Source organism: Cydia strobilella, chromosome 3, assembly GCF_947568885.1.
Source record: "Cydia strobilella chromosome 3, ilCydStro3.1, whole genome shotgun sequence".
Lineage (NCBI taxonomy): Eukaryota > Metazoa > Arthropoda > Insecta > Lepidoptera > Tortricidae > Cydia > Cydia strobilella.
Genome location: NC_086043.1, coordinates 2,109,605 through 2,137,046, shown reverse-complemented (window position 1 = coordinate 2,137,046; position 27,442 = coordinate 2,109,605). Strand labels below are relative to the sequence as shown.

The 27,442-nt window shown below is 37.6% G+C and overlaps 2 protein-coding genes across 2 annotated transcripts in view; one reads left to right on the top strand and one right to left on the bottom strand.

Moving 5' to 3' along the window:
* Positions 1–9,358: 9,358 nt before the first annotated feature.
* On the bottom strand, positions 9,359–24,089 carry LOC134755653 (protein disulfide-isomerase A3). Its single transcript, XM_063692183.1, has 9 exons — positions 23,836–24,089; positions 23,542–23,750; positions 22,288–22,516; positions 17,892–18,008; positions 16,299–16,431; positions 15,470–15,630; positions 13,327–13,558; positions 11,359–11,493; positions 9,359–11,105 (listed from the first exon to the last, which is right to left on the bottom strand). The coding sequence occupies exons 1-9, from the start codon at positions 23,982–23,984 to the stop codon at positions 10,998–11,000; spliced, it is 1,473 nt and encodes a 490-aa protein (XP_063548253.1). The 5' UTR covers positions 23,985–24,089; the 3' UTR covers positions 9,359–10,997.
* Positions 24,090–24,333: 244 nt separating this feature from the next.
* LOC134755701 (uncharacterized) overlaps positions 24,334–27,442 on the top strand; it is a 68,892-nt gene continuing 65,783 nt past the window's right edge. Inside the window, exons 1-2 of the mRNA XM_063692249.1 lie at positions 24,334–24,432; positions 26,739–26,790. Of these exons, the coding sequence (XP_063548319.1) occupies positions 24,366–24,432; positions 26,739–26,790 (119 nt within the window). The 5' untranslated portion in view covers positions 24,334–24,365. The remainder of the gene's footprint in view (positions 24,433–26,738; positions 26,791–27,442) is intronic.

The window sequence follows — 27,442 nt, the reverse complement described above, 5'->3', positions numbered from 1 at the left end:
ATACTCAACAAAAGTCTTTTATTTGGAAAATTCAAGTCTTCTCCATCCTGCCAACTTTTTCTTGTCACTTGTTGTCATAGTTACGTTCCCCTGGGTTTTACTTATTGGGTACCTACTCTTTACCCTGTTATTATTATTATTATATTGTTTAATACACTAGCAGCTGAAAGCTGATCCGTGTATATCACTGCACATGTAAATGGGATCCTTCGGTTGGACTAAAGCAAAGGGGGTGCAGACACTTAAAAAAAATTTCATCATAGTGATGTTATTATGACACATATTTTTTATTGTGTTATCGTAGAGAATACGCTAAAATAAGCATGTTTTGTAGGAAAAACTTTTCTCTAAAATCTAAAATGGCCGAGATATTTGACCCGCAAGTTGAAACCACTACTTGACAAATTAAAATCAATCATTTGGAACAGTAAATTTAAGTAACAGAGACAAGATAGGTGCGACGACGAGCGAAGCGAGGAGGAGTGTGTTAGGTTGACCGCGATGATCGCGCTCTGAGCCGAGCGAGCGAAGCGAGCATGCCGCGGTAGCGGCCGGCGAGCGCCAGAACAGACATGTTATTGTACCTACTAAAAAAATTTTTAGTCTTTTTTGCACCCCCTTTGCTTTAAGCCAACCGATCCTTCCATGAGATATTTAAAATACGTCGAAGGCAGTGCATATGGAAGCTGTTCAACCTCCGTTCCTGTTTGGCATACGATGTCCAAGTCTCAGCACCGTACAAGAGTATGGACAAAATACATGTCTGATAAACAATCATCTTCGTGTTTATGGTTAGATGTTTATTGTCCCATACTCTTGCACTGAGCTTTCCGAACATCGTGGATGCCTTGCCAATATTTATTAATCTCTGCTTCCGGCGAGAGATTATTGGTTACGGGTGATCCAAGGTAACAGAACTTTTCAACAACTTCCAAAGGCAAATCATCCAACTGTATTTTTGGGTCTTGATTTATGCCTTGAGCCATTACGACTGTCTTCTTGACATTAATCGACATAGAAAAGAGTTTGCAAGCCGCATTAAATTTGTGTACCATACTCTGAAGTTATTAAATATTACAAACACATATATACCTACATAATATCAATTACTGAAACGTTAGAGTTTTGAATGATTCACGGTTAGTTTCACTAGACTTATATTGACCGGGATATAGACCGTGATTACCTTTTGTATTATTTGTGAGCTCCCGATATTTCGACGCAGTTACATGCATCATGTTCACGGGACCATGAACATGATTCAGTCACCCGTGAACATGATGCATGTAACTGCGTCGTAATATCGGGAGCTCACAAATAATACAAAAGGTAATCACGGTCTATATCCCGGTCAATATAAGTCTACTGAAACGTTAGTTCAAACTATTTATATATAATTATGTAATGGATTCTATATAGGTTGGACACACATTTCCGTCAGTAGACAAAGGCGGCAAATTTAAAAAAAAAATGTTGCAATTATCTACGATGACGCTTAAAGAATAGCTGAAGTGTGCAAAAGGGAAGCCATCACGTATATGAACATACCATGAGTGCGAAAGAGGCAGACTACAAATGAATAAACTTGGCCATTTTTGAGTTTGACAGTGGACGCGAACGGCTGAATCATGGAGACTATATAAAGGAGCCAAATCTCTATGTATGAAAAGTGTCCATCAAAAAACAGTAATTAGGCGGCGCCACCATACACCGAAATACTACCAAAAACAACCTACGTAATTTGGTCGGGTTATTTATTGGTTCATGTTATACTCATGTCGCAGAGCCTAATTGCGCCACCGGAGAGATTAAGAACTATTATTTAAAGCTGAAAGCGGTCACTTTTGCAACAATTCTGCCATAAGAGATTGGCGTCCTTTCTATACCATCCATAGGCTGAATGACAATGGCTGACATTTATTTATAATATAGTTCATGGAGACTATATAAAGGAGCCAAATCTCTATCTATGAAAAGTGTCCATCAAAAAACAGTAATTAGGCGGCGCCACCATACACCGAAATACTACCAAAAACAACCTACGTAATTTGGTCGGGTTATTTGTTGCCTTATTATACTCATGTCCCAGAGCCTAACTAGCGCCACCGGAGAGATTAGGAACTATTATTTAAAGCTGAAAGCGGTCACTTTTGCAACAATTCTGCCATAAGAGATTGGCATCCTTTCTATACCATCCATAATATAGTTGGTCAAGCAAATCTTGTCAGTAAAAAAGCCGCGACATTCAAATTTTCTAAGATGGGACAATATCCCTTCGCGCCTACATTTTTTAAATTTGCCTCCTTTTTCTACTGACAAAATTTGCTTGACCAGCTATATGACCTTTATGGTCACCCTAATTAGAAAGAGATGCAACGGCCCATTTTGACTTCTCAAGTGGAGTGGACACACTTTTTGGCCAGTGTACTCTATCCGGCTTAATTAATCTACATCCGTGTAGTAGTGATTTTATATTCTCTTTGGTAGGTACTATTATTTATTCTCTAACAATGTGACGGTAGAACTATTATTTATTCTGTGACGTAATGCGACTGTATTAGTGATTGAATTTCATTCACTGAAAATTGTGTGCGCTACAACAATGCCTCACGTGTAAGTAAATATAAGTTTAATGATACTAATTTAGTCACTTAGGGTTTGATGGTCTCAACAAAATTTATGGACTTTTTTTATGACGAGGAAACTTCGAGGAAATGTATACATGTATGTTGCCGTGGGCTTTTGAACTAGAAAGTAAAAGAGTGCCGGTAACAACGTGACCTGCGCGTGCTCAGAAATTTTCAAAATTAAAATATTTTTACTTCATATCATGCCCATCACGTTTACAAATGCTTCATGTAGGTATTCCATATCCTGCCTTAAAAAAGGCGTACAATATTTTTTTACATGTTTCTCGATTATACTTGAAACTGGCTGGGCTGCATGATTTGAAAAAACCAGCCAAGTGCGAGTCGGACCCGTGTTCCAAGGGTTCCGTACATTACACCATTTTTAACAATGTACCTATTTTTTTACTTTACTCGTTTACCCCCCAAAATGGCCCCATGTATAAAATTCATTTGTTTACTTACATGTCCGTCTTTGGTTCGTAAACCATATGTATACCAAGTTTCAACTTAATTGGTCTAGTAGTTTCGGAGAAAATAGGCTGTGACAGACGGACAGACAGACGCACGTCACGCACGAGTGATCCTATAAGGGTTCCGTTTTTTCCTTTTGAGGTACGGAACCCTAAAAATATTATTTTGTTTTAAAGGATAATTGTAGGGGAAACTTGACACTTACAGTGAGTCTGTTGGATCTCAAGATTGGGATCCTTGGACCTTGAGAAATCAAGGGAACTCTTCCACTATTTTAGGCACACCAATAGTCAGGTGTACTTAAAAGTAAAGAATTTTTAACCATATCTACATAGCAGGATTTGCAATATTTAAAGCCTGACCAGTAATATATGATCACGCGCCATGTTGCGGAATTTTACTGGAACTAATTTTTTCATACTATACTGAACTGTCACTCCATTGAGTCCATAAATGAGAATAACAGCGCCCTCTTGACAATGATCATATATTACTGGTCAGGTATCAGGCTTTAATAATAATAATAATATAATTTCTTTATTCAGATTTCTATGATCCATTGGTTAGGTACATAATTACTTATTTGTAAAAAATTAATAACAAGTACATTAAATTAAAAATATAAACTTAAATTTGACAAAATCAGCTACCCATGACCATTAAATTGTTAAGATGTTTGCTTTATATTACATCACATCTGATTTTTTTACGTTTTTTTCAGATCCCTATTAAAACTACAGTGCGGTCCAACCTTGAAGGTAGTAATCTCACTTTTGAGAGTTGGTCCAGAAGATTCTGATGAAACAACTACTGAAACAATAACTATTAATGATATGGTTGAGGTTAGTTTTAAATTTAAGTTTGTAAGTGGTTTAACACCATATATAAGGATGAAGTTGAAAAACCAAATGATATAGTTCGGATTCACGTTACTGGACGACAATTGAAGCAGCAAATATTTAATAAGGAAATATTGTGTTCTACTGAATGGTTGGAAGATACTATGAACACAATTCCATATTATGATTCATGTGTAAAAGTCAAAGACCTGGATACATGGGCATGTTTTATAGATATAGATATCACTGTTCAGAAACAATTTCCTGCGGCCTCCCTGCCAAATATTGACAAACTTTATGAAGACACAGAATTTATCGATTTCCAACTGCATGCAGCAGACGGCAATGTGCCAATGCACAAAGCATTACTTGCGGCAAACAGTGATGTATTCAAAGCAATGCTGAGTGGAGAGTGGAAAGAAAAAGCAGAAGGACATATCGACATAGAAGGGGTGACCGTGAAGACTCTTCAGCACCTGAAGGACTATATGTACCGGGGGTTGTTACCTGATGAGGGCCTAGAATCACTTATAGTAGTTGCGGCCCGCTACTTGATGGATAAACTGAAAGTTGATTGCAGTAAAAAATTGATTCAAACAATCAAATTGGAAAACGTAGACAGTCTCATTAAACTTGCTTGTAAGCATGACATACCTGAACTGGTACAAGCTCTGTTATTTTAAGCTCAAGATAAATAAAACCTGACCAGGAATATATGATCACGCGCCATGTTGCGGAATTTCACTGGAACTAATTTTTTCATACTATACTGAACTGTCACCCTATACATGCACAACAACAGCGCCCTCTTGACAATGATCATATATTACTGGTCAGGCTTTACATTATTTTTGTAGTGACCGATTTTATATACAATTGATGGTTAAAAATCAATTATTGACGTTATTTCTCTATGCTAAGATTATAAACATGTTTTTCATTCCTACTAATGTTAATTCAGTTATTGGCATCTTTGTAATTAATATTCTATGATTCATTGTAACGTTATTATTTTTTGTTTAAACAATAATTAGTATATGTATTTACAAAATTATTTTTGTTACCAATAGGGTATTCCACAAATTTTTATTAATGGTATCAGTCGATCAGGTTTGTTTTGAGGATCAAATGTCTGTATGCACAAATGATGGTCAGTCTGGCACCCGCGCTTTACTGACGAAACGCTTCTAACAAATTGGCATTACATCGTGACGTCAACATGTAACGTCGCTATTGCTTACAAGCCGTGGAAAACAAGGAAATTGCGATTTTTCGGCTAAGTATTCTAAAATAAAATATATTGTTGCTATACAATATATTTTGTAATAAAATATAAGGAATCGAATGGTACCATTATATTTTTTCTATTTCAGTTTTTTTTTTTGAAACTGAAGTCTTGTATTTATTTATTATGAAATAAATAATAAATGTTGTATGTAATAAAAAAATGTTATTTATTCGGGTATCAACCCATTACATTAAAATAATAATAATTAGCACATGCCAACTATATTAAATTTAACTATTCTAAACTAAACTAAAATTAAACTATAACGTCTATAACAATATATTATATAATTAAAAACTGTAATAGATGTCATATATTAAAGAAAAAGTGACGAAGCCCTCCAGTGGTGAAGGCCGGATTCGAACCGGCGTCTTTAGCTATCGCGGCTAACGCCATGAACCCCTAGGCCACCCCGCCACGGCGGTGCCCGTCCGAATTTCTCGACTATATGCCATCTTAGTAAGACTAGGCGTCTTTGACCAGCTCTAAGGGCAAGCAGTGCGCGCTTGCACCTCCTAAACGAACTCCTTACGGATTTACGTTGTAGCGAGAGAGACTGGTGCTGCCATCTATGAACAAGTTTGGGAACAAATCAAATTATTTTATTAAATATTTTGATTTGTGTTTTTTAAAGTAGTCACACTACTATATATAAATTAAAAACTGTAATAGATGTCATATATTAAAGAAAAAGTGACGAAGCCCTCCAGTGGTGAAGGCCGGATTCGAACCGGCGTCTTTAGCTATCGCGGCTAACGCCATGAACCCCTAGGCCACCCCGCCACGGCGGTGCCCGTCCGAATTTCTCGACTATATGCCATCTTAGTAAGACTAGGCGTCTTTGACCAGCTCTAAGGGCAAGCAGTGCGCGCTTGCACCTCCTAAACGAACTCCTTACGGATTTACGTTGTAGCGAGAGAGACTGGTGCTGCCATCTATGAACAAGTTTGGGAACAAATCAAATTATTTTATTAAATATTTTGATTTGTGTTTTTTAAAGTAGTCACACTACTATATATAAATTAAAAACTGTAATAGATGTCATATATTAAAGAAAAAGTGACGAAGCCCTCCAGTGGTGAAGGCCGGATTCGAACCGGCGTCTTTAGCTATCGCGGCTAACGCCATGAACCCCTAGGCCACCCCGCCACGGCGGTGCCCGTCCGAATTTCTCGACTATATGCCATCTTATACTATATGTCGATATGTCTTCGACTATATGTCGAGAAATTCGGACGGGCACCGCCGTGGCGGGGTGGCCTAGGGGTTCATGGCGTTAGCCGCGATAGCTAGACGCCGGTTCGAATCCGGCCTTCACCACTGGAGGGCTTCGTCACTTTTTCTTTAATATATGACATCTATTACAGTTTTTAATTTATATATAGTAATGTGACTACTTTAAAAAACACAAATCAAAATATTTAATAAAATAATTTGATTTGTTCCCAAACTTGTTCATAGATGGCAGCACCAGTCTCTCTCGCTACAACGTAAATCCGTAAGGAGTTCGTTTAGGAGGTGCAAAGCGCGCACTGCTTGCCCTTAGAGCTGGTCAAAGACGCCTAGTCTTACTAAGATGGCATATAGTCGAGAAATTCGGACGGGCACCGCCGTGGCGGGGTGGCCTAGGGGTTCATGGCGTTAGCCGCGATAGCTAAAGACGCCGGTTCGAATCCGGCCTTCACCACTGGAGGGCTTCGTCACTTTTTCTTTAATATATGACATCTATTACAGTTTTTAATTTATATATAGTAGTGTGACTACTTTAAAAAACACAAATCAAAATATTTAATAAAATAATTTGATTTGTTCCCAAACTTGTTAATATATTATATAGTTGGTCAAACCAAATTGGCAGTAAATAAGAACAAAAAAAAAACTATACTCATCCTTTTCTTTTGGGTGCTAGTGTAAGACAAAGATAGTATGATTCTCTCTATGTTTGAAATGAGACAGTCCTTTGACAAACTATATTTAATAGTTATCTTGGTCTAACCCTAGAGGCCTTTTCGAAATGCGCTTATGGGGGCAATGTTATGGCCGTAACACAGCATCGCACCGCACCAAGGTCGCAAAAGCGATATCTCTTTCTCGCTCTTACTTATGGGTGCGTCGCACAATGCATAGATTAGTATATGTTATTATTGTAACTTGGTGCGGTGCGATGGTGTGTTATGTCATAAAATTGTGTATTCATATTCATAAGTGAACGTGAACCTCCTAGTGAGTATTATATACTTTGTCCCAAATCGAATGGGACGACACTATGGTAACACTGTAGTGTCGTCTTTTTTATTTCTACTCTTTTTTTGCCAGACTGTAGGATCGCACCGTTTTGACGGTGCGATAGTGTGGAAGTCCACGCCAGTACGAGCTATTCCTGGGCCCTCCACACTCATGCATCGCGAGGCGCAAAATTTCGTCATTCATCGCCTCCCGGGCGAAAACTCGTATAGCCGTTAACGGCTATGTATGATGAACCCTCGTGAACGTCAGCTGCCGCTCCGTTGGTGGGTCGAGGAATGGCAGCCACCGAAACGCGTAACACGGTCTTTCCACCGCGATACGACAGGCTGACGATTTGTTTCATTAACAATAGCATCTAAACTATCATCTGACCAAGTATCAAGCGGGAGGCGATGACGAATTTTTTTTATAGATTATTTGCTGCCATTCCTCAAGCCACCAACGGAGCGGCAGCTGACGTTCACGAGGGTTCATCATATAGCCGTTAACCACTATACGAGTTTTCGCCCGGGAGGTGATTGGTCATGGAAATCTGTTCCTGGCCCGCGGTCTATTAGATTAGTGTTTGCTAGGTGCACGACTGGTGCTGCCCTCGTTTTGTGAGTTTATCTACGTTAAATATTAATTCAATAGTTTCATTTCTAAGAATATGGTACCTATGAGTAGTGTTGGTTAGTAAATAGAACTTAGTCAACACATTCTACCGGCATCCATGGTAAAGATATTTAGATGAAAACGTTGATGTTAATTATACTACATCAATATATGAGAAGTATATACCTATAATTAACAATTCATAATAATTATCTTATGGAGTATTAGTTCAACCAGCTGCCGATGGCACTAATGTGCGAAATTCCATAAGATATTGTGTGTGTGTGACAATCAGCGCCACTTCTCCCTCCGACTTCGCACCTTGCCAATACCCAATACACTTCGGTCGAGAGAAACAAAAATAAAACAACGAATTATTATAAATACAACCTAATTTATTCATTATTAAGAAATGCATCAATTTACTGTATTTAGAGCAACCTACAAGTTAGAAAATATTTATAATTTCACAATCTCATACTTTGAAAAATGGTCACATCGAAATGGAATGATTACTTAAATTCACACTCAATAGTTTTTAAAGCATATACAAGAATGTAAATATCACTGAAGTTGGAAGGCATAACAAACTATGTCTGTAGCGTATATTATGGCAAAAACAGTGTGGATTTATTTTACACACTTAAGATGGTAAACTATAGGTAAAATATCCCATGCAATGCATGCTTTATTACTTAAACCAAACTTTACTTTTCTTTCACTTTAGTATTGTCTTTTCTGTCTATGTAACTGCTTAAGAGGCCGTAGTCGATTTTGGAGCAAAAATGTAAAATTGATAGATTTAGTCGTTGAAATTATACACGTTTTGTTACGTAATATCTAAATAACAAGTATTGGTTTTTATTAGCACGTTTTCTCATCTTGCCTCTTAATAATGAGATCGCGAGCGTGCGTCACCGGTAATATATGAAGAGAAGGGGCAGTTTTTAAAAATTCATCAAAAAATTATGGTGGTAAATTATACAAATTGATGTATAAGAATAGTTTCAGCAAATGTTGTAGATTGTTTAAGTATCAAAATTACGTTGAAATTAAGTCGTTTTTCAGAGAAATTGTCACTTGTTTTGAAGTAATTTCTAGAGAAAATTGAATTCGTTTAACTTTCATTTCCTCGAACTCCAAGTCATATAACAAAAATGTAATCTGATAAAGGTCAAGTACAGAACATGTGTAATACAAATTTACCATTTTTAGCAGTCCAAACTTTACGAAATTTACAAATAAGAGCGACAAAATCAGTGCTTTACGCGCGTTTACCTAAAAATCTGTTTTCAAAGAATTGATCTAATAAAAGGCAAGATAAGAAGACGTGCTAATAGAAACCAGTACTTGCTATTTCAATTTGGTAATAAAAGGTGTACAATTTCACCGACTAAATCTATCAATTTTATATTTTTGCGACTAAAATCGACACCGGCCTCTTAACATGAGAAACAAATACTGGTGATTGAGACCACTAGGCGTGTAAATATTAATTTAAGATATACTCGTAACAAAAAAATATTTTGTTAATGCCCGATGACGATGAAGCTAGCTAATAACCAATTTCAGTGTTACATTTACAAAAAGTTTTATAAAAAAACATTTTTAGACTTGTGCCTATCAGTTTCAATACAATACTATAAATTATTTATAAGCTATTTAAAACTAGATCGACGAGGTGTTTTTACTTTTTACAAAATCCGCCATTTTTTATCGAGTCATAAATATAACGCTTCACGTAATGTTGCCAGCGTAAAAATAAACAACTACGAGCATGTATTCAAAGTACAAATAAACTTTGAATGTACCATGCAACACTAATTATTTATGGGGCATGCGCTCGCATCGAGACTCGACAGCCTGACGCGTCTGCGGCGCACGCGCACGCGCTCCGGGGACCGGGGACCGGGGCGGCGCACGCGCACGCGCACCGGGAACCGGGGCGGCTCGAGCCATTCCGCTATCGTCAGTACTGACTAACGAGAAGACGGTTGACGTCATTATTCAGTTTCTATTGGCATAATCCTTTCGAATCGGAGTAGTCTTGCAACATGTCGATCAACATTAGACTTTCCAAATTGGGGCAGTTTTCAATAATTATGTTCAAAGTTTGAAAGCTGTTACAGTAAATGGCCACGACTGATGTGCCGTTCGTAAGTATACTTGCTTCTGACGCTTTCAAAGTACAAGCATTTGAATGTGTCTTCTTGGGTCTATCATCTTCATCCACTACACTTATTCGGACTCCTTTCACATTTATTAAATCACATTTAGAAACGGGTCTATCGCGAATTTATTTTGTTACCTTTATTTACCGACGTTTCGCATTGTTCATTTCAGTGCTATAGTTTGTCAAAGGACTGTCACATTTCAATCATAGACAAAGAGAATCATACTATCTTACACTAGTACTAGTACCCAAAAGAAAAGGATTTGTAAACTTTTTTTTGTTCTTATTTACTGACAATTTGGTTTGACGGCTGTCGATGCAAGCGCATGCCCCATATATTAATCGGTCACATTGGCACTATTTCTATTTAAATGCTGGCAACACTCGAAACGTTAGCTTAGGCTTGAATTAAAAAATAACGGATCAGTGTAGTTGTGTACTATCAAAGTGTTACCAGTGTAACTTGCCTACAGATTATATATATTTTCCCACTTAGATTGAGACACACACTCGCACACAAGGATTGCACAACTGGTCGCTACTTACAATCCATCCTAAGTTTTACGTCTGTCTCACTCTAACTTAAGAGTTTACGGCGCAAGGTCATTCACTCCGACTACCTATAAAGAGTAGAAAAGCGCTTCAAAATAGAAAAGTAGGCCGAAGCTTTCAAACGTATATCCATCTCATTCTTCCAGTGCAGTGCGACAGAGACAAGTAGCGACCAGTGGTACCTTCAGATCTGTTTGCTGGGATTACAGCTCGTCCCGCTTCTTCTCGCTGCCCTTCCTGTCGAAGCCCTTGAGTTCGCTGGAGGCCTGCTCCGCGATGTACTTGATGAAGTCGTCGAGGGCACGTCCGCCCTGGAAAAATAAAATAATTTTTATAATAAGCTGTAAGGGTAGAAAAATTTAAGACACAGTCACTTGATGCCCTGACTCGACAAATAATCCATAAAATAATCAAAACCTGCTCACGAAATTTCACGAGAATCGGTAGAGAAATGCGACCTGTAGAGGAGAGCCGCCGGACATAAGGAAGCACTTTTTCGCGATTTCTTGAACAAATTATAAATGAGTATTTCTTGCTGTAGGTAGATGACATGACACTACTCACATTATATCTGACGGGTTTCTTGCCGTCGGCGGACTTCCAGTAGATGGTGGGGAATCCTGACACGTCGTACAAGGATTTGGGCCAGTCGTTGGCCGTCGCATCGATCTTGACGATGTCAACGTCTTCTCCCTTCAACTGTAATGAGAAAATATCGAATTAGCTTGTGCTATGGGTGATATTAGTGATATATAATATTAAATTGGATCTAGAAAACATGATAGATAATAACAGGGTGTGATTTTTATTTCGGTTCAAAGCAGCGGCGGCTGGTGATTCTATATTATGGGTATTCACTATCACAGTAAAAAACTACACATTCAATTAACCGACACAAAATACGGTCATTGAACTCTCTTATAGAATTTCGCTATTACGAATATCTTGACTACCGATAGACGCTAACTGCAGCTCATTTTACAAATGGATTCTAGGTTGTGAATGTTGTTTTAAAATTTTATGGAAATATGTGCTAAATTGTTAACACATCGGTTTCGGTCCAAGCAAACTCACCGCACAGCCGTCGCCCGGCCCGCCCGCGCCCGCTCCAAACAAGACATATGTACTTAGGTAGGTAACACGATAAACTAAAACACCTAGTTACTTTTATCACAGCGACATAACACAACCACGGTGTTTTTGCATATTGATCTTATTTAATGACATATAAGTTTTTGTTTTTGACGAACATTGTTACGAAAGTTCAAGGTTTTCCTTTTATATTGAACTCGAGTCGATTTTGTAAATTTTTTTCACATTCTCCCGTTAAATTCATTCATTTTAAATACCTCACAACAAACAAATTATGTGCACTTACTGCTTAAACTCTTGGTTAATTATTTATAATAAAAAAATGCCAAAATTCCATTCACGCGCGTACTTTAAAATTGACTACTAACTAAGGTCTGTTTACAAACAAGTGACAATATGGCGCGCACAATGCGCGCGCATTCGACGAGAGGGCGCAAGGTCAAACGGGCTACGGAGCGCCGCTCCAATTTTACCTCTTTCTTCATAGAAAATCTTCTGTTTCACGTGCGGAACTGTAGCGAAACTTCTCTTTCGCTCTCATTGAATTTCGTATTGATTTTATGTACTAAATCTTTTTCATAGGAGCGCAATCCAAAGCGCTCCGCTTCGCGCGTTACCTATGATTCCTATGAAATTATAGGAGTAGGCCGAGTAGTATAGGCCGTCTATAAACTTATAATGAATAAAGGTAATTATTTAATTGGTATTTTACTTTTGTACGATAGATCTTAAAGAGTAATATATTAATTAGGCACTATAATTTCATTATGATTATTTATGGGAGTGCACTGCACAAGCGCTCCTTAGAGGAAGCCGCGCCTGGTTCAAAAATCTGTATATCTTAAAAGAATCACACCAAGGCGCGTAAAACTCGACGAGTGCGTCACGGCCGCTGTCCGTAACTAATGTCTTAAACTCCTAGACATTGTCTAACACTAGGAGCATACCTTTTCTCCCAGATCCTTCCATACTGGGGTAAGCTTCTGGCAATGACCACACCAAGGCGCGTAGAACTCGAAGAGCGCGTCACGGCCGCTGTCCGTGACTAAGCTCTTGAAGTTCTTGGCGACGACGACCTAGACTAGCTCTGTCTCTTACACACAACATTGAACATACCTTCTCTCCCAGCTCCTCCCACACTGGGATAAGCTTCTGGCAATGACCACACCAAGGCGCGTAGAACTCGACGAGCGCGTCACGGCCGCTGTCCGTGACTAAGCTCTTGAAGTTCTTGGCGACGACGACCTAGACTAGCTCTGTCTCTTACACACAACATACCTTCTCTCCAAGCTCCTCCCACACTGGGATAAGCTTCTGGCAATGACCACACCAAGGCGCGTAGAACTCGACGAGCGCGTCACGGCCGCTGTCCGTGACTAAGCTCTTGAAGTTCTTGGCGACGACGACCTAGACTAGCTCTGTCTCTTACACACAACATACCTTCTCTCCCAGCTCCTCCCACACTGGGGTAAGCTTCTGGCAATGACCACACCAAGGCGCGTAGAACTCGACGAGCGCGTCACGGCCGCTATCCGTGACTAAGCTCTTGAAGTTCTTGCCGACGGCGACCTTGACGGGGCCGTCGTTGGGCTCAGGGACGGCTTCGGACTTGATGAAGGGCTCTAGTTTGCCGGCGAGAAGGTCCTTGGTGAATTGGAGAAGGTTCTCGATGCTGGAAATTTAAATCTAAGTTAGAAACTTCACAAACTTTTCAAATAAAGTAAGTTCAAATAGGTGCAGAAATTCAAGTGCTATTCATAAATTTTAGGGTGAATTGGAGGAGGTTCTTGATGCTGGAAATTTAAATCTAAGTTAGAAACTTCACAAACTTTTCAAATAGGTGCAGAAATTCAAGTGCTATTCATAAATTTTAGGGTGAATTGGAGGAGGTTCTTGATGCTGGAAATTTAAATCTAAGTTAGAAACTTCACAAACTTTTCAAATAAAGTAAGTTCAAATAGGTGCGGATATTCCAGTGCTATTCATACATTTTAGGTGTAAATATGTATGTAACGTTTTCGGGCAAAACGGTATCAGTTATCAATAAGATTACTTTGCATCCTTACAGGGCCAGATTTAGGGGAGGGCAACCGGGGCTACATACAGCCCCGGGCCTCCACAAAAGAGGGGCCCCCACAATAGAGACAAATGGCCAATGAAAATGGGCAATTTGGGGCCAGGGGGCCTCCACTTCTTTGTTGCCGCGAGGCCTCCAGACCTCTAAATCCGGCCTTGCATCCATAAGATAGTACCGTCCTGACGCCTTATTGTGAAAAAATATTAACATTAAATGAAGCAGTGTTGGCCGAAACGTTAATGCAATTAACCATTAACCAGTACAAATTGAACTGTAAACTGTAACCATCCGTTACGGTTTACGGTTCAATTTGTACTGTTTAATGGTTAATTGCAATTAACGTTCGGCCAACACTGAAATGAAGTAAACTTGGGTTTCCCACTGCTGGGCAAAGGTCTCCCCCCTAGACTTCCAATCTTCCCGGCAGCATCCGTCCAGTTGCTAAGAAATGCGTCTAGATCGTCCCGCCAGGCCGATTATGCCGGCGCTTACATTGTGGCACCCACTTTGTGGCTAGTTTAGCCCACATCTGTGGGTGCATATCGTTTACACACAGTTTATAGGCTCGTTAAAAAATAAAAAAAACTTGGGTTTCATTTTAGATTCAAATTCATTGAATTCAGTGGCCATGTTAGGCCAAGGACTCTATATGCTATGCATAAGTTGATTTTAAAGTATTTTACCTACATAGTAAGTTTGTAAAAAGTAATCAAAATGAAGTGGAGCATTCCGAAAACGCATCGATAAGCAATAATCAGAACAGAACAATGCAGTCGTAAACTATAAAAGAAGAATTTTTCAATTTACGACGTCCATGGCTAGTTTTTAAAAAATGTGGATTGCCTTTTTACAACAAGCTAGGTGTTTATTTTAAAGCTATAGGTTAGATTAGAGATACTTAAGCTGATTTTTTATAGATGTTTAACCCCTCAAATCCTAGAAAGACGCTGACCACGCTAACTTTGCACAAACTTGGCAGTAAAGGCGTCCGCTAGCTGGCCTCTGCCACCTGCGTGGTTGTGCCCGGGAAGTGCACCCGCGGCAGGTGACCCGCCCTAATAATGTATAGATATCATTACATATGCCTATAATAAAATAAAATAATAATACATATGTGTAATATGAAATATTATTATAAATAAATTAATGTGACGTCACAAAGTTTGTTACTCCCCCCTCTCCCCTGTCACAACATGTCACATTTTCTTGACCCCCCCCCCCCCCCCCCCTAAACGTGTGATGTAATTAATGGAACCCCTAAAGACAGTTGATGTCATTATTGAGATTCTATGGACAATCCTTCTGAATCAGACTAGTCTTGCATGTCGGTCTAATGTTGATCAGACTTAATATTATTACGACAGTTTGCACGACAGACAGTCTCTGCCGGCGACGACAGGCTTGTCTCCCTTGGCGAAGTCGATGTACTCGTTCAGCTCTTGAACTCGTCCTTTAGAGAACGACCAGTGGTCACAAGAAACTCTTCTTCTCTATAGTTTAATTTACCTGAATTCAGCGGACATGATGTACTTGTTGCCGTCGGCGTCTCTGCCGGCGACGACAGGCTTGTCTCCCTTGGCGAAGTCGATGCCGTACTCGTTCAGCTCGTGGGTGAACTCATCTTTGCTGCTAATGGCGAAGGTCACTTCGGGGAGCTCTTTGGCGACCTGATAAAAAATATTCAATTTTAAAATCTAACTTGATTCTTGATTCTTACATTATCTGGACTTTCTTGGGCTTGGGCAGAATCGTCAGCATTCTCCATCCTACATTAAAAAAAGATGTTCCGATATGTCCATTCCATTACGTCACGTTTTAATGTGAAATTTTTACTCATGTGCGTGACGTAGTCGAAACTAAAATTTTCATAGAAAAATTTGGAACTTTTTTAGCATTACGATTGAATATTCTGAGTTGGAAGAACTCAAAAAAATCCGGATCTGTGAGAATCAGGTTTTCAATTTAAAAAAAAAAAAGCTCATACGGTTCTATACATACAAATCTAATACTATCTAGTAAAATAAATCGGACTTAGATAGCAACATGTAGAAATACGAAACTTGTGCTTGCCGTAAATATTACGAAATATTTTCCCAAGCGTTTGGCAGAGTGCATTTTGTTTCCAAAACTTTTTATAAACACATTACGCATCTTTTAGAACACATATATGAGTAGGTTTAAATTGTAACCCTTGAAAAACATTTGGACACATGAAATTTTCGGAAAGCAAACCGCCGCTAACTTTAAATATATCATTTTGAGTGAGTGATAGAATGGTGTATATACGTTCGTTAGCGTTTTATCACTCAATTTTTGTATTTTTCTTCCATCTCACCTTGAGTACACGGTTCCTCCAGTAGTTGGTGCCCTTAGCGTTCTTGATGTAGTCCACGTCGTAGTACGCGACCACCAGGGGGTTGGAGAAATCGGCGATGTTATCCTTTTGGCGCACTCCGACCAGGCCATGGCTGTAACGATCATACATTTATAATAACCCGTTTATCTACATATGTTACAGTATGTAGATGATCGAATTTAAACTATCGTGAGATGTGCTAACTTTGAGTTAACTTTAGGCTCTCCGCAACATGTCGCGCGAGTGACTAAATTTTATCATAACCCGTTTATCTACATATGGTCCAGTATGTAGATGATCGAATTTAAACTATCGTGAAACATACTAACTTTGAGTTAACTTTAGGCTCTCCGCAACATGTCGCGCGAGTGACAGAATATATGTGAGTGAAACTGCAAAGCCGTAACATAACCAATCTATGATTTCGGTACATAATTGGTATAACAGAAGCCTTATTGGGAAATACCTAATAATAAATTGGTAAATTAATTTTGCAGAAACACCTGCGAACGATGCTATTAAGTTAAAAACTGTAATAGATAGATGTCATATATTAAAGAAAAAGTGACGAAGCCCTCCAGTGGTGAAGGCCGGATGGTATTAAGATGATGATGATGATGATGGGATTCATGGGATGGCGCATCGTTACTGGTGAATTTCCAATATGACTTGGAACTGCGGTAGCCGTTTAAGAAGTGTAACACTCTTACGGTAGATGTCACTAGAGCCTCCCTAGTGGCTCATATATGGTGGAAATATTCGCTACATAGGGTTACTGTCTTGGTGGCTCAGATGGTAGAGCACTGTACTAGTGATCCAGTGGTCGTGGTTCAAGTCCCACCCAAGACAGTGAATTTTCCACTTTTTTCAATTTATTTCTAAGCTTAATAAATTGGTAAATCGAACATATGAGTGAATATGTTTGATCATTTTGTACTTTGATATTTTGAGCCTACATCACATTTAATTTGGTCACAGTTTTGACGAAGCATAAAATCATGTGCCGCGCTTTAATTAGCGTGTAAGAGCATATCAAGAATGTTTATGACTAAGTCACGATTAAATACGCTAAGTTAGTCACCGTGGTTTACTAATTAAAAATATTACATGCATTTATTATAATAGGCAATCCATCGTCTTCAAGATTTCAAAAATCTTATTTTAAAGCGGTTTTAATATTTCAAATTTTTTCTATGAAATCGAGTTTTTATTTTGTAAAATAGAGGTTTCTCATGCAGATCGTGGATAGTGTCAGAATCGCAATAAATTGTGACGTTTTCTACCAAAAGGTACCACATTGCCGCTTGTCAATAGAGTGGATTTCAAATTGAAGCTATATGGAAATAGCGCCTTATTGACAACCGACAATAAGTACCCTTTTGGTTGAGAATGGCACAATTTATTATGCCTGCCTGATTTACACCGTTTTGATTCGTAAAATAATTAGTTATGGGTTATGGCTGTTATATTTTCAAACACAAATGAATGTTAACTTGGTTTTAAGTGACATTATCAATAGAGTTAATGCATTTTAACATACCTAATTCAAATACAAATATTTAAAAAACTTACTAGTTGTCCTTGATGAAGGCCTTGAGAGAAGGAGCAGCATCATCGCCGGAGTAGACCACGGAGGACTCCTCAAACTTGTTCTGCAGACGCTTAGGACGGTACAGGACTACGTTGTCTCTGTGAACAAGAGATAAAGGGTAAAGGTGTTACAGATGTAGTGCATAATTGTTTTCCATCGTATTTTCTCGGAAACATTCGTATTTGTCATGCTACTTCAGTCAACCCCAGTCCTTTTTGTACCGAGACCGACTGAAATAGTAAGACACGTTCGTACGTTTCCGTTAAAATACGGTGGAAAATATATCGATACTAGCTGTTGCCCGCGACTTCGTACGCGTGGATTTGTATGTTGGTGGTTCAACACCAAAAGATTTAAGATAAAAAGAAGAAAGACGGTTAATCATTTGTTAATAATTATACAACGCATGAAATTCGTCTTTCACAAAGTACGAAGTTTCAAGCCCCTAACTGAAAAAAATTGTTCTCGATATAATCCCTTTCAACACTTAGATTTTCAAGTCCACTATTTAAAAAAAATGTTCGCTCCCGAATACTACCGATGCAAACTTTATTAATACAAACTTTTCAAACACGGTGCAATCAGTTTTCGTCTATTTTAATATAATGCCCTTTTACCAAGTTTCATGTTCCTAGCTTAAACGAAAACTTGTACTACATATAAACTTACATCCCCTTTTTAACCCCCTTAGGGGTTGAATTTTTTTTGTAATATTATACAATGCCTATCTAAGAAGTTTCAATAAGCATTTGTAATGGATTCAAACTTTCAACCCCTTTTTAATGCTTTTAGGGGATGAATATTACTGATGAAACGCTTAAATTACTTTTCCTGTATTCTAATAATATGCCTATATACAAAGTTTTAAGTCCCGCATTTGATAAAATGTTTGATCTCTATACAAACTTTCAACTCCTTTTTCACCGCATTAGTAGATGAATTTTCAAAACCGCTGAAAGTAGTTATCTTGTTTTTTAATAATATATCTTTTACTCAAGGTTCTAATTCATAGCTTAAAATAAAACTTTAACCCCATACAAATTTTGGACCCTTATTTCATCCCCTTGGATGAATTTTGAAAAACCCCTTCTTAGTGGATACTAACGCTATAAAAACTAACTATTGTGAAAAATTCAGCTCTCTAGGTCCAACGGTTTGGGCTGCGCGTTGATTTAAGTGAGTCAGTCAGTCAGGACTTTTACGTTTATATATATATATATATATATATATAGATCTAGCCACTTTTGCTGTCACTATCTATTTGTTGCTGACTGTACATAAACTTCCACTTTTACCTATTTGTAATAGAGTTAAAGGATGCATGAAATATCGAATATAATGCAGTTTTAATCAGCCAATTCCGTGTTGCGAGTTGGAATTGATTCGCAATCATAACTTTGCCACATTCCGCTTTAAGTTACACTTTAAATTGATTTATAAACTAATAACTAATAACCGTGTTGATGCAAAAGAGTAAACTATATTAGCCACTAGCTTTTACCCGTGACTTCGTCTGCGTGGAGTTAGTAATTTGCGTAGCTTATTTCTTACCCAATCTGCTTTTTATCGATTCCCCATACAAACTTCCACCCCCACAATGAATGTTGTTTAAATGTGACTTACTATATACTTTTCACCTCAGCAGCTCGAACAAGCCTACTTTCGTCACTCCCTGGAGTGAGGAAGTGCGACTTTCCTCACTCCAGGGAGTGAAACAATGTAGCTTTTTAATTTAGTGAAGGCCATGAACTTCATACTTTTATTACTTTTTTTTTTATGGTACGGTACGGTACGCTACGGTACGGTCCGGTCCGGTCCCGTATCGTATCGTATCGTATCGTACATATTATAATACTTTTTTTTCTGTTTATTCTGTGTAATTCGAAATACATTTTAACCTTTAATATGTTCTTACTACTGAGGTGAAAAATTATGTGTGCAACACGAGAGCAAAGTTATTTTACATCTCGTGTTTTCGAGTCCCTCGCTACGCTCAAGATTCTACCTTAGAATCACTCGCTTCGATCGTGATTCAATTATAGAATCTTTCGCTTTCTCGGGACTCAAAATAAACACTCGCAAGACAAACCAACTTTCCTCTCTTGTTGCACAAATAACTATTTCACACCTTTAGATAGGTTTCAGAGAATACAAGTGAGAGAAGAATTTAAAAACATCTCGAGAAAAACAAAAGAAATACTGACTGAATAAATAAATATGTTAGGGTGATTAATTTACTTTAAGTACCACATAATTGTGAGCTTTAAGGACACGTCAGTTTAAATAATTTATTACTTCACAACAATAATAAAAAAAAATGCTGGTTATCTGTCTTATCAGTAAAGTTCTTTTTAAACTATACGAATTGGTCATTAAAATTATTAAAAACTAAACAATAAAATTGAAATTGATAAGTTAAACAGTTACTATGTGACATTTATATTTGTATTTAACGAATGAACTATTTGAATAAACTTGTTATTCTATTAGTCAATTTTTTAATGATAAAGTCAGACTATATAACACCTGAGCAAACATACAAGCAGCTAAGTAAACATGGTATAAAAAGTCCTTGAGTACTCTATAAGTCACCTTTGACTTCGAGAAAACAACTTATTAAAACTTTCACCTAATGACATTGATATAGAAATATAAATGGTGTTTTTTTCAGTATTGATCGAATACACCCAAATGATTACCGATTTGATCCCCATATATGTCAAGCTTCCGTCTCTATTTACAGTGGTCTATTTACCTTTGACGCGTTGGTCTATCCTACCTATAGAGACCCTTGACGTGTTGGAGGGTCTGCGATCTCGTGACCTGAATCGAAAGCGAAAACAATTCACGCTTCTAAGCAGGTGCTGCCCCCTACACTTCACGCTGGCTCTACCACAGAATAACTAATAGTACTACCGTGGCTCTACTTTGCATAGTAGAGTCTGCCATCTGGTGGCTTAAATCTAAAAAGGGAAACTTGACATAATCTTCGCGCCAATGAATAGGGAGCTTCTGTACTGCCGTCTACTGCTCATGAACGCTCCCTATCCTACTAAAAAAGTAATAGCTAACACAGATGGGCAGCGGACGGGCATCCGGCGGACAAATCTGTGTCTATTTCTCGCCACACATTGACGGATGTGTCCGCCAGGCACATCTTTCAGGCAGATCTGACGGGAAAATCCGTGCGTGTATGGCTAGTTATTAAAGCATTCTAAAAAAAAAATAAGGCCCGAGGAAATGCGTGAATTATAATCTCCCCATTAATTAGTCTGATCCACTTACTTTGAAACTTTTCATTTTTCTAAGATAGATGGAGCAAACTTGACCTTAAATTTGGTACATAAAGTATCTGCAACCACTTATTTTTGAATTTTAAATATCAAGGCATGTCTTGGTAAGTGTAGGACAGAGACCTAAAAGATAAGGAAAATTACAATTTTTCAAACTACTATTAATATTACATTATTTTAGTAAGAATACTGTCCAAACACTTACCAAGGCAATACCTAGTTAGTTGTAGTTTAGGTTACTATGTGCCACATTAATTTTTGAATTTAAAATATTCTGTTCGTCTTAGTTTTCGACAACTCTGGATTCATAAGTGTAATATCGATAATAACGAGGGCTGAAATCATAATTTATATAGGCAGTAATAAAACTATGAAATTATGATATGAAATTAATATCTAATGGAAGAGGATAAATGTTTAGCTACCTATTAAGACACAACCACTTCATCAGAAACATCATAGAAGGGAAAATAAATAGAAGGAGAGGGAGGGGAACCAATAAAAAGTTATATGAGCCTAGGAGCATGTAGGGGCCGTGTCGTACCAGGACACTAAAAGGCTGGCTTCGGTCCGACAAGGTGGTGACAACTTCATCACGCTGCACTGACAATAGCCCAGCTCTTAATGAATAATTTAATGGATAAATGAGAAGCAGTTCATTATTAAATTGACCCCAAACTACCATTGCTCCTTTGCTTGTCTGTCTGGTGAAAAATGGTAGCTTTTTTTAACAAAAATTTTCCAGGCTCTGACTTAGAGGAACATATACGAATATATATAAAAACATAGACTTTTATTTTATCTTTTTCTATACCCAAAAGTTTCAAATATTTTGGTGCAGCCAAAAGTTATATCAGGAGCAAAATTAGGCGATTTAATCTCCTGACAACTGGGTTTCAAAATTTGACAACATAAATTTTACTCTTGATGGGGCCTATGTAATGTACAATCAGATATACAGCGGAGCACCTTTGCTTACAGACTTCTGTACAGGGGGTACCTTTTCTCTGCAGCTGACTGTACAATAGAGAGGACGTCATAAAGAAAAAGTAAGCTCAACTATTAAAAATAAATAAAAACTCACTTGTAACCAGACTTGTCCAAGACCTCCTTAGCGCTGGAGTGCGCAAACGTAACCTCCTCCCTCATCTTATCAGCAGTCTTCACAAACTCTCCCTTCAAGTCACTCTCCTTTTCGAAGAAACCGATGACTGTGACCTCATCCTTCTTGAGGAAGTTCTCGTAGTCGGCCACGGTGAGGAGGTCCTTGGAGCTGGGGCCGACTTGGGCGCGCATGTATTTGACGATGCCATCTGATGAATGGAGATTTCAGTATATGGATGGGTATAGAGTTGTACAGTTCGTGTAAACACTCGCTCAAGAATATTCTCCATAGTAAACAGAGAACATTCTCGAGGACTGTTGTGAGACATACTGACATAAAATAATTAATTAATTACATGGTTTAAACTCACTTGTTTTAGTCAATCGAGCAACAACAAGTGAGTCTAAACCGTGTAGTTATTTAAAGCTTCAGGGACGTAGCACAAAAGGGAGTATTGGTTACTTTACAGCTTGAGGATCATGGGACAATTTTGGTTTCAGAAAGGGTTCAATCCGCCCAAGTTACTTATAAAGCTGAAAATCTATGTCATTAAATTAGTTGTTTTAGTTAAATTTCTGGGCTCCATTAATATACTCATGATTTTTAGTCCCTGTAAAAAAGGTTATCTTATCACCCCCTGGGTTAGTCAACCATCATATGATAGTTGGGTATTTAAATCATTTAGTTGATAGCACCGGTATAGTTGACATTCAAAAAGGAAATAAAGATCAATACCACAAGCAATTATCAAAACCACAGATATTAAAGGTTGAAATCAAATGTTGTTTAAAATTAATTTAATTGAATTTAATTGTTGGTTTATACCAAGGCAAGTGTTTACAATTTATGGGAAAAACGATAAAAACTATTAAGTAGGTGTTTGATAATACAGTTTTCCTTATATCTGATATTAAATTAATATACCTATCAATAGTTTTAGATATAAAAAAGTATTGACATAATTAACTGTATTTATGAACTCCATCCATATCTATTGACACATTTATTCTACTAAACCCATTTTATTTATAAGAATAATTAGTTAGAGGGTAGACTAAAAAAAAAACTAATCATATCTCCTATTCACACGAGATAATTTCTGCTGCTAATTGCTGCTGTAAGAACTAATAATATTGAACATGAAAAATGCACATCTGATTATCAGGTTATCTTATCAAATGTAGCAAAAACTAGTCCTAAAGGGTCAGAGGAAGTGTGGTGTTGGCAACTTACTTGACTCCCTAGGTCCATTGTAGTCCTGAGACAGTTCTCCTTTACGGAAGATCTTCAGGGTCGGGTATCCGGAGACTGAGAACTGCTCGCAGGTAGCCTTGCCGCCCTCCGTGCAGTCCACCTTCACCAGCGTCACCTGAGGGTCGTCGCCCTTCAGCACGCCGGCCGCCATCGCGAACTCCGGCTTCAGTCTTTTACAATGCCCGCACCTAATATAAACATCAATCAACATCGTAAAAATCGATTTACACACTATACATTCAAATTAATCACCCTTCAGTGTCAATGACTTACCATGGAGCGTAAAACATGACCAGCGCCGTATCATGTTGAGATAGTACAGATGAAAAGTCTGAATCTGTAAGATCTAGCACGTCCTCTTCGGCGGCCCTACACAAATATATTACACCTAAGAATAACACGATTTTAAGTGATCCCATCATTTTTGTGCCGGCACTTTACTAAGAACCGTGCGCTATAGCTCGCCACCGAACAGAAGCTAAAGAATAGAAAGGACAAGGACCGGAAAAATACACGTATGATGCTGCAGAATGACACAAGCCGGCACAGCGTTGGCTGTTTCTGATTGGTCCATTGTCGATGCGTTCACGTTTTAGTTTAATGCAATAATTTTAATTCGCTCTTACAAATCTAAATCATACTTCAATTATTATTTTGGAGATATTAATTAGTTTTAAACATATATTTTATAATAGATCAAAAGTCGATAGAATTATGCAGCGTTCACATTCTATCGATACTTGAATGTTCGACAAGTCGCTACCCTAGCAAGCAACTCGGCTTTGGCTTCTGTCAATCGGAAAATGGCAGCGACGAGTGTTGTCGTTCTCGACCGTGGAAATAATACAACTTGTACCGTAAATCTTTTCGGTAAGTGATCTTTTCTGTTATGTGCATTATTAACGTTTATTGCGGTTTGTTTGATTTTTACGTTAACTCAATTATTTTCTCATGTTTTATTCATATTTAGAAGAGCCGCTTAACCTTTGCTTTTATTATTATTTATTTTGGACGTGACGCGCGGAAGTTTTAAAATTGTGTTAGTAATTTGTCTCTTATAATTTCGTGATTCGATAAAGTTTTTTTTAATTGTCGAGTGCGCAAGGAGCGTGGTCCGCTTCAGCTTGTTGGTAACGAGTTTTTTTTCATAGTGAATAGAATAAGTAGTCTGCGGCGGGCTGACCTTGGCTATTGGATTGTAGGAAGTAAAACTCTTGGTTAGGTACTTACCTTTAGTGTAGTTTGGTATTTGATGTACTCACAAAAAATATTCATAAGTAATATTCGTAGTCAGTATTTGTATGAGAAACTAATTGAATTGAGAAGTAATTTTGTATGAGAGCTTAGTGATGTAATGTTATTGTAAATTATAATAGTTAATTATAGCCACATGAATATTAGTGTTACTATGCTGAACTTGAGTGTGACTGCCTTGTGCTGGCCTCTGAAGTTATTCCAATGCATCAACATGCAGTAAATAAAAAACTAAGCAGGAAAAGATATAACTTTCAGTATGGTTTATGTTTGTATAACAATTTGTAGAAATACTTGCTTTAAGAACACTGAGGATGGTCAGATATGTTTTTATTTTACTTTAATATTACTACCCTCCAACGAAAGAACCACAAACAAATCATGCGCAACAAAACTCTAACCAGTAATCCCAGCGAAACTAAACAACAAAAAACTACACAACAGAAACTTCAACAAAAAAACAATTTCAAAACAAATGAAGAACCTGTACGCAGAAAAACACTACAAAATGACATGAAACTGCAGGGAAAGAAAAATGAAGAGAATTGGAGGAGGCCTCCACTCAAAGAGGGGTCCAAATTAAATTAAATTAGTAAATAACATACACAAACTTAACACTAACTACTAGCTATAAGAAAATTACTAACAACACGCAAAAACTTTTAATGTAAAATTGGAAATTTGGAAATAAAGGCTTTTTTATTTATTTATTTTTATTTTAATATTACTAATATTGAGTTGAGACTTGAGACCTCAATATGTCTTATCAGTACACTCGTACAGCAACCTCTGACTGATACTGAACCATAATTTACTGACACAGGTAATAACAGAATTATGAGATCTCTCTTTAGCTATAAGACCGCTTGTTGTCTGCCTATCTTTAACCAATTGTTTTTCTTTAAGCTGTATCTTTTACTGAGGTGTGCCAATAAAGAGTACCTATTCTATCTATCTATCTATTATGAAATCATATTCATATTACTGGCTCAATAACATATATCACAAATCTTAGTAACAGATACAATTATCGGGTTATATAAAACTGGTATGTGAATAAATACCACTTCAAACCTCAGCAGAAATAAGTAGATTTTTTTACGGAACACTCATGGGATCACTTTGGTCTTGCAAATTGGTCAAATGTGGTTTTTAGGGTTCCGTACCCAGACGGTAAAAACGGGACCCTATTACTAAGACTCCTCTGTCTGTCCGTCTGTCTGTCCATCAGGTGGGATCGTGGTCAAACACCTGCCTATACATCATAAAAAAAAAAGACTGTCACCAGGCTGTATCTCATGAACCGTGATAGCTAGACAGTTGAAATGTTTAGCAACAAACGTGATTTTTTTGCCGTTTTTTGCGTAATGGCACAGAACCCTTCTTTTCAACTTTAAAAAAGAATAATGCCAAGTTTTTCCTGTATGCATTTGTAAAACATAATTATTAATTAAATAATCTTGCAGGAAATATTTTTTTGGGTTTTATAGCTAAAACAGCATTAACAAGTTTTATTATTATCATGTCCATCGGTCTGTCTGTGTAATCCATAGCATCCATATACTAAAATAATAATTAAGGAACATAGTTTTAAGAATAGTATGATACAAAATAAATTGTAATTAGAATATGGAAGAGCGGTGCCTCCTAGCACAGGTTATTTTGTAAATAACTTCAAAGGAGACACTAGCCATTGTAATATTTGTAAAGTTTTTGAAAGACTTTTATAGGGTTCTTCAAGAAGCAGGTATTTAGGGTTCCTAAGCTAAGTGGCTCCTCTGTTGTTTCCTATGTCCATGGGCGGCGATGAATGCTTCCTATCAGGCTGCTCGTGTTCGTTTGCTTCCTATTACATAAAAAAAGAAATAAAGAATTTTGTATTTGTATTTTTTTTTTATATTTTAATGTAAATTTTGTTGCAGGAGCTACGGTTGTATCATGGAGGGTGAATAATCAAGAACAGTTATTTGTAAGGTAAGTCTAGATGTTAGGTATTGTTTTACGTCATAATAATTATCCAATTTTATTGAAATTCTAAACACATCTTTCCTATTATCCTAGTGTTAATGAAGAGAAATTTGTTTTTTCTTTATACAAAACATTATTGACCCAGACTAAGGGTTGGTTGCACCAAACCGTCTGTCACCGATAGCACAGAAGTGATAGTATTATCATACAGAACAGCCACGCACCGCCCCGCCCCGTTTCGAATTACCTCGCCCCGCGACAGCAGATTGACCCGTTTTTAAGCAACTTACTCACACAATGACGCATATGCCGCGTGTACAGACGTGCCGTTCACACAGAAACGCAAGTGATTTTTGATGTATAGCGTGTCCGCCCTGTGCCGATAGTGTGTAAATTTTATTGTTTAGAAAAAAGTTTCATAGATATCTGCTGCGTGACGTTGATCAGTCTGTTAATTGTGGTTGGTTCAACTGGCGCTTATAGTATACAACTTAAACTTATTCTATAGAAACTTAAAAAATAAATTAAGAAACTAAATGTTATTACATGTGTAAAAAAACATAAGTAATTAATCTTTTTGACGCCAACGACGGATATGACGCACCGTAGGTCCAACGCCGAAGACGGATTAATCCGTCACAGAGTAGTCACAGACCAC

What these genes read in the sequence shown, in the direction of transcription:
- LOC134755653 (XM_063692183.1), bottom strand. Translation starts at nt 23,984, where the DNA reads ATGATGGGATCACTTAAAATCGTGTTATTCTTAGGTGTAATATATTTG. An exon ending in TTGGACAAGTCTGGTTACAA is followed by an intron (nt 18,009 to 22,287) that starts GTGAGTTTTTAT and finishes TCTTGTTCACAG; the next exon opens with AGACAACGTAGTCCTGTACC. An exon ending in GGAGGAACCGTGTACTCAAG is followed by an intron (nt 15,631 to 16,298) that starts GTGAGATGGAAG and finishes ATTTTTTATCAG; the next exon opens with GTCGCCAAAGAGCTCCCCGA.